The 8,262-nt window shown below is 39.9% G+C and overlaps 1 protein-coding gene across 1 annotated transcript in view; it reads right to left on the bottom strand.

Moving 5' to 3' along the window:
• Window positions 1-260: 260 nt before the first annotated feature.
• Window positions 261-8,262, bottom strand: part of FBXW7 (F-box and WD repeat domain containing 7) — a 98,222-nt gene continuing 90,220 nt past the window's right edge. Inside the window, exons 8-11 of the mRNA XM_031066750.1 lie at window positions 7,394-7,575; window positions 6,118-6,343; window positions 1,894-2,104; window positions 261-866 (exon numbers count right to left, since the gene is read on the bottom strand). Of these exons, the coding sequence (XP_030922610.1) occupies window positions 598-866; window positions 1,894-2,104; window positions 6,118-6,343; window positions 7,394-7,575 (888 nt within the window). The 3' untranslated portion in view covers window positions 261-597. The remainder of the gene's footprint in view (window positions 867-1,893; window positions 2,105-6,117; window positions 6,344-7,393; window positions 7,576-8,262) is intronic.

The raw sequence follows: 8,262 nt of genomic DNA, 5'->3' as shown, positions 1-8,262 counted from the left end.
TTTGTTTTTCTCATTGCAGATGCTCTCTAGTTTTTGAAAGTCAACCAGTGACTGCTTGTGGAGGTTGGAAGGGACCTTGGAAGGAGTCCAGTCCAACCCCCTGCTCGGAGCGGGGCTAGGGACAGCGCGTTGCTCGGAGGGGCTGCTGGGACCCAGGGTGACCCAGGGGTGCACGAGCAGGCTCGCCTGTGCAGCTCGTTTCAAGATCTTTGTGGTAAAATAACCTGTTAACAAGAACTGTAACTTTTTTTTTTTTTCCCCACTCCAAATTGCTCAAGGAGCATTTGGAGGAAAGTAAAGAAATTAATTGCACCTGGTTTCATTTCTAAAGTTGGATTTTTGCAAAGCTGCCCCGGTCAAAAGTGTAGCCTTTTTATGTGACGAGACAGCAAAAGCCTCTCTTGTCAGTTATAGTTTATCATCTTTGTCTTCTCCTTCGTAGTCTGTAGGTCTTTAGGATCTGTTGCCCCAAGGCAACATCCTGCACCACCAAGGACAAGGGATTTTTTTCCTTTTTCTTTTTTTTCTTTTTTTTTCGGGGGGGGAGGGAAAGGAGAACATCGTCTACACATTTGGACAAATTCATCTTTCTGCCCTTCACTTCATATCGACGTCAAAGTCCAACACCAGCAGCTTTGTTTCCTCAGTCCCGTTGCGGCTCCCGACTGCACACACCAGCTTTGTGTTGGAAGCTCTGATTCGCCACACGACGCCTCCGCTTCCCCCACTCTCCAATGTGACTAGATTTCGGATAAATTCACCCGTTTTCAAGTCCCAAAGTTTTACAGTCCCATCATCTGAACTGGTAATTACAAAGTTCTTGTTGAACTGTAAACAGGTCACAGCACTCTGATGCTTGTTGGGACCTGTAAGGGTAAACAAAAACATTTGTTTGTAATTAATTAGAAAGCAATGTCAGGCAGTGCTGCATCTAGAATAAACACCTCGCTATTTGCATACAGCTCTTTCCATCTATTAGAACTATTAGAGAACTATCTGTTAAAACTCCTGGGTTTGTACATTAAAAGGTGCAGAAGCCTAGCCATGCTTTCAAAAAGTGAAAGCAGGTATAAAAAAATTACCCAGTATTTTCTTCTTTTTTTCAGTGCTGTATGTTGGCAGCTGGGCAAACTGGACATCCATGAAAACGAACTTAACCATCCTCAATGAGGTGACTGCTGTAAGAGTTTGTCTCCAAGATCCTTTGAGGTGTTATAATGAGATTACTCCATCAGTAAATACTGACAGATATACGCTGACATATAAATATATATGTTAAAGCAGCAGAGTTTGCTTTACAGGGAAATTTAATTTTCTGCTCCAGCCAGCACTGCTGCATATGATATATGAAAATGATAAAAGACCTTTTTTGTGGTGAGAAACACAAGCATGTGTTTGTGTGCATGATGCCTAAGTGGTAACTGTCAACATGGAGAAAAAAATCTTTCTTTTTATTGAAATAAAGAAAACATCTTCCACTTGCATCTCTTGATTTATTGCAACAGCCAGTGTACTTTGCCTCCTGATCCAATTAAACTGTAGGCTTTGAAACATTCAAGTGACCCCTAAATAAATACATAGACTGTCTATTTTGAGATGTAATTTCCTATGTATTTCTGTGGCTTATTAGGCTAATATACCCATAATAAATTGCTATCAGTCCAGACCATCTGCCTTTCATAATAGGCAAGTGATTTGAATAGATTAGATTAAATACATTTTGTTCTTCTAGTTCAGAAGAAGATCATACAGCTGTCATCAGAAAAATATTTAAGTTTTAAGTGGTCATTGCTTGTTTCTTTGTACGCAATTATTTTAAAGTTTTTTAATGTAAAATCTGCAGCACAGATCACTGTAGGCTGCTTGACTGACATGAAGGTAGTTTAAACTTACCTTGCAATGTCTGTAAACATTGTCCTGTTTTAATGTCCCAGATTTTGACTGTAGAATCAGCATTCCCAGACACAAGTATATTGTCCTTGAGTTCCATTCCACTTGTGAGTGACTGGTGGCCTGTCAGAGTGTGAATGCAGTTGCCTGTCTCCACATCCCAAACTCGGATGGAAGTGTCAAGAGATCCACTCACCACATGGATACCATCAAACTACAAGAAAGGTAAATCTATTACAAACAATTATATTAGGACCTTACAAAGAAGGCTATTAAGCACTTAATTCACTAAATGCAAGGTTACATACTATATATATATATATTCAGAAACTGTAGTACAAAGTAAGAACTCAGTAGAGATGGGCACGTTTGATACCACAGCAGGTGCTTCATGGTCAGTGCAATTTTCTGCTCAAGAGATGTGGGCTCTTGAAGGACATGGTTTGAAAAGAGCCTCTGAGCCACTAGTCTTTGAAATGCAATACATCTCCTCTAAACACAGCAGATCCTGACTACCCTGCAGTGTGCAACAGTAAGAGAAAGTACTTTTCCTAAAGGAGATGTTAAAAAGCCAACCCTGCTTTTCACAAGTCCAAGGGAGTTTAAGCAGGAGAAAAACAACATTATTCCAAAATCATCTACACAAAAGTCACAATATAAATGTAATTGAAAAATCTGGAATTTAGCTTTTTGTAACCCTAATTGTGTACAGTAAGGAAGTGTAACTTTCCAGTCATTGCAGGCAAAGCATACAGGCTAAGAGATAAGATTTCTTTGACCAAGAGGACTGACCATGTAGAACAGAAAGGTGGAAAATAGCTTGAGCTATAGTGACAATGACATAAGAGTCCAGAATTCTCAAAAAAAGGAAAAAGCCATAAAATAAAACCAGTGGGCTTCAAGAAGGAATACTTAAAAAACCCTAGACTTCCTTCCCATGAGGATTTTATGTACCTATTCTCTGAGGGGAAGAAGAATTCAGGACAGTTGGCAGTTTCTTAAAGACACAAACTATCCCGTGTAAAAGAAAGATAGGAAGTATTGTAAATTACTGAGACCCACTTGGCTGAACCACAAGGAATTATACAGAAAGTAGAAACTAGATCAATAGATGTGTATAAAAGAGCACACTGGGACAAAACCAGAAAGGCAGGGCACAACACAAGATAAAACTAGCAAGAGCCATTTCACTATTGTGTAAAAAAGTCACAACCAAAAACATAACAAAACAAAACAAAACCACACCAAGAGGAAGGCCAAAAAAACCCTCATTTATCCTCAGTGGGAAGGAAACACTGATTGAGGCCAGCTATTTAACTTCTTTTTCCTCAGCCATGTGAGCATAGGCTCACAGCCCTAATGCCAATGACAAATGAGTACAAGCTTTTGCTAGAATGGGGGAACAAAATCACATAAGGCAAGTTGTTTTAAGACAGTCTCAGAGATATCTGATGCTATCTTTGAGAACCCATGGAAGATAGACAAGTTTCAGATGGCAAATACAATTCCTTCCTTTTTTGAAGATGATGGGATAGGGGAATTATGGATCAATCAGCCTAACTTCAATTTCCACAAGGAACTTTTTAGCCCTTTGTAACGAGGTAAGTAGCAGCAAACATAGATTCATGGGAAAACTGTCTTAACCAACCAATATAATTTTTTTTCCATGACGGAGTAAAAAGCCATGTGAAACAGCGAGTGTCTTGGTTGTATTTTCACAAAGAGAGAGAAAAAAATGAGGCAGGGATACTATTACTTTGTTCAGAGTACTATCAGAGATACCAGAAAGAGTTTCAGAGAGGTCTGGCATTTACTATTTTCATTAGGATTTGAGTGACATTTGAAACAGTAGAACTGACCAAAGGCAAAGAGTGTAGAAGTCAAGTGAAAAGTGTGAAGATCTGAACTTGGCAGGGAATGAATGAAGGTACAGCTGCAGCCTGGGAGAAGGGAGGCTGGACAGGAATCTTGGTTATATTTAAGGCAATTTGACACCACTTGTCCATGTGGACTGACTGGTACCTGATAAGGCAAGGAACAAACCCAGTTAAAGGAACTACACTATCTGGGGCTGCTGCTTCTTATAAGACCTGCAGAAAATTAGTATCTTAGATCTCTGCAGTCAGACATGGTTGGGCATGGCATCTAGATTCAAAAGAATGAAGAGTGACTGGCACACAGACTGCTTATCTGCTGTATGCCCTGCATTTCTGGTGAAAACACACTAAAAAAGACCCTCTGGTATCTGAATGGAAGGCATAAAAAATGTCCTTTCACTTCTAGCAAGCATTGATAAGACTTTGACTGGACCCTCTTTTGGGTCCCCTGCTTTCAAAAGAGGATGGGAAATAATCTGACTTCAGATAAAAAGACAAGGACTGCCAGATAGCCCAACAGACTTGGGAATACTAGAAAATATTTTTCTATCCTAAAAAGAATTAAACCTGATTGATGTAACAAATTTTGAATTCTTTTGCCCCTTTCCCATAAACTAATTGTATTCCCTGTTCATAAGGTATTCAGAAAGACAGTTTAAGGCTGGGCATCCAGAGGAATTCACGGTGCTGAAGTGAAAGAAACAATGGTTTGGATCAGTGAGTTATCCATGAACCTTGAGAATCTGTGGGTTACTGCAAAGGCATGGAAGAAAGAGTAAGAAAACTCAGCATGGTTAGTGGTCTTCAACTGCTGCATAAGATCTCTGGAAAATATGAAGATATAATAGAACCTGCCATGGAGGACTGGCTTATTCTATCTGATTATTCTATTTATGGGAGTTCTGCTGTTCAGGGCTACTTCAGGCTGAAGGACAGGAGCCATTAGGAAATTTTAAAGAATCTTTCTGTTCCAAACCTTAAGCACCTGTAGCTTCCAGCTTGGCCTCCCCGACCCCCTTCCCCTTTGTTTCAGAACATATTGATGTGCAACACAACCCAGTCATTTGATCCATTATTACTACAGTAGCAGAGCAAGACATAAATATTTGTAAGCCAAAGCAAGAGCCAGTGGTGAAGACAAGGCAGAAAAACCTCTGTTCTCAAACTGCCCCACACAAAATAAATCCTCAGACTATTTTTGAGAGGTAGGTAGGTAAGTAGGTAGTAGAGCATTTTTAACTTGCTTTCTGCTTGTCTAGAGAGCGCTCCTCAGCATATGAATGTAAGAGAAGGGCTGGAGTTTTTGATAGATTTTGCTACATATTTTTGGGAAAGGAAACCAATTAGGAACTTTGTTCATATTTAATATATTATGGGGAGATATGAAATACTTTATGAAAAATGTCTCTAGCACTGAGCTTCATTTTCTGAGTCACAAACCAGAGCAGTTACATGCTGAATGCCATTTCCCAATTTTGAACTGTCTTTGTTGATTTCTTTTTCAAGTCCTGCCAGACTGTGGTGTGAACAGGCACAAGCATGAAATTAATTTCTTTTGCCTTTCAATGCCTGGAAGTGATGCTTTGACTCTATGAATGAACAAGATGATGTTTTGGGTTAGTAAAGGTAAGAAGACCCAAGACATGAGGTCTGTGTGTATCTTTGCCAGCTTTGTGGGTAACTGGTGAGCAATAGAGAGATGCCACAAAGCAGCACCATAATAACTTGCACCTCCATTAACATGTTGCTGTTGAAACAGTCTCACACGTTATATCTGGCCTGTACTTAGGGAAGAGGAAGTAGAAAGCTAGAGATTTACACAGGATCATTAAAATTTTAGGTTCAGCCTAACTCTGAATTATAGTTTAGAATTGGAAGATGGGACTAGAAAATGAGGATAAACAGAACTCCATAAATCAGAACATTAATCCAACAGGGGTTTTGGCACACTGTCAATTGCTATATCCTTTGATTTATTTAAAACAGTAAGTTTGGAATTTCTTGAGGAAAGCAAAAACATAACTCCAAAATACATGCAAGATTTGAAAAAAAAAATACTCAACCAAACAACCCATCAATCCACAACAACATAACTTGCTAGTATAGAGACTTAGGCTTTATTGTACTGGCTCCTTAAAAAAAATGCTACTCTAAAGAAGTTTCAGTTTCTAAATTAAGACAAGGTATAACTAGTGTAACAAAATGAAAGAGGGGTTTATTACAGATGCCTCTGTATGCTTGTGGTCTGTATAATTCTGTACTAGGTACCCACAACTTAACAAATAAGATGAAAAAAACTGACTTTAAACATTACTTAAGGAAACTAAAGCAGCAGATAAAAAGCACATACCTGTAACGAGTAGACTCTGTTAGTATGCCCTTGCAGTGTGTGCAGACAGGTCTCTGTCTCTGGATCCCACACCTTGACCATAAAATCATATGCACCACTTACAACCCTTCTGCCATCATACTGAACGCACCGAACTGCGGCGACGTGGCCCATCAGGACATGCAAGCACTGGCCCGTCTCTATGTCCCACACTCGCAGCGTCGCGTCTCGAGAGCCACTGACCACCCTGCAGCAACGAGAGCCCCTCCTGTGCTCAGCATTGGGACATGGAAGCACCACAGCAATCAAACTTGGCTACATACGGGTTCTGAGTTTCAATTTGGGACATTAGATAGAGTTGGTGCACCAGCCACCAAAGTTCTGGCTTGGTGTGACATTTTAATGGGGTCTCAAATGACTGGAGTGCTCTTCTTCCTTTCTCTATTCACCTCCTCGGGATCTATTTGATATAATTAGCAATCGGCATTTAAAAAGGCTCTTCATTCCTGAACAGCAAAACAGTGCCATGAGAAATTCTGCGGGCCGTTGTATCTACCTATGAAAGCTTATGAACATGGTGAGCTCCAGCCAGTGCTACAGGCATCCTGTTTTAATAACTGAATTGACTAATTATAACAAATAAACAAAGATCTTCAGAAATTTCACTTTTAGTAAAGTAACAGCTATTCTGCTTGATTTTTTTTCAGTTTATACTTCTATAAGGTTTTTTAGGCAATAACAGAGATGAGATGGAATGAACATTAATGGAATTTATATAGAAAAATCTCATCACTCTCCAAAAAAGAAGAAATGCAACCAACAATCTGTCAACAACTTCATACCACAGCCAAATAACAGAGCTCTGCTAATGTTTGTTGAATCAAGACATAATTATTGCAAAAATTATGTTATAATCAGTTAAAATTTAAATAAAATACTGCAGTGACAATACTTAGAAGGTTATTTGGTAAAATGAGTGAAAGTTTGTAGCATTGACAAAAGAAGAAATTATTCAGTGTGGGAGACTGGATCATGGTGTAACAAAGAATTAGCTTTGAAATAACGCAGACTGTGACTTTTTGAAGTACATGACTCAATTTCCAGTTCTTCATTGAGTATTATCATGCTTCTGCTCCTACTAATCATCTCATCCCTTGTGTTGATGTATGTTTTGCCTGCTTTGTGTTTCACTCGGTGCTGGGTGAGGTCCCCAGGTTCCAGGAGCACTTTCTGTGAGCAGGAGTGTACAAATGCTGGGCCAGGCTGTGGCTGGAGCTCTGCAGGAAGGCTCACTCACCTTTTCTCGTGGAGATGCATGCAGCGCACGGTGGAGGTGTGTCCGTACAGGGTGTGGATGCACTCCCCAGTCTCAGCGTTCCAGACTTTCAACGTTCTGTCGGTGGAGCCACTGATGATGATATTGTCCCTCATCTGTGATGACCACACTCCTCCTGTGTGCCCAACCAGTGTTCTCAAACACTGAAAAGAAACATTTTCCTTAGTTACCCTTTTGACACAGGGGAACGGATACTTTAAGAAAAAGCAATCTTGGATGTAAGAGTTGGCTCTCATAGCAAGAGCCAGAAGACCCATGGAAACTTCTTTCTGATCTAACAAAAAAATTCCCCTTTTTAAAAAATACTCATAAAATTTCTCTCTCAAATGTTGGTACTTCAACTATAAGGAATTTTTCTTGTAATCTTTCCCTTGACAAACTGAGCCATCTTTCCACATTTCTCAATACAAGGACATGTTTTGCAGCCCTGAGTCATATTCCTGGCATTTTTCTGAGTCACTGCAGGATTTCCAATAGCTTTTTGAAGTGTGTTAGAAGTGGAGAGAGCGCACACTTGGTAGTTTAACCACCAATCTATAAACCATATATTTTTGTTGCATTTTTCTGTTTGTTTATCCAAGAAACACTGCACTCTGTAAACCACAGCTACAGCATCATTCTTGCAAAACCATGTTTCCGACCTTTTCCGGACTTTCCTGTTGCCCAGGAGAGAATCCCACACTACATAAGCACAGCCTCCCTTCTCTGATCCCAAATGTATGACATGATTTCTCACCATGCACAGACAGTGTTTGCTCACACCTTCCTCTATAAAACCCCTGTCGGCCCAGAACAATGGCTCGTCTCTGTCGCCCAGGCTGTTTTCCCTA

Source organism: Geospiza fortis, unplaced genomic scaffold (assembly GCF_000277835.1).
Source record: "Geospiza fortis unplaced genomic scaffold, GeoFor_1.0 scaffold40, whole genome shotgun sequence".
In the NCBI taxonomy this organism is placed as follows: domain Eukaryota; kingdom Metazoa; phylum Chordata; class Aves; order Passeriformes; family Thraupidae; genus Geospiza; species Geospiza fortis.
The sequence above is the reverse complement of the archived record's forward strand: the minus strand, read 5'-3'. Positions and strand labels throughout refer to the sequence as shown.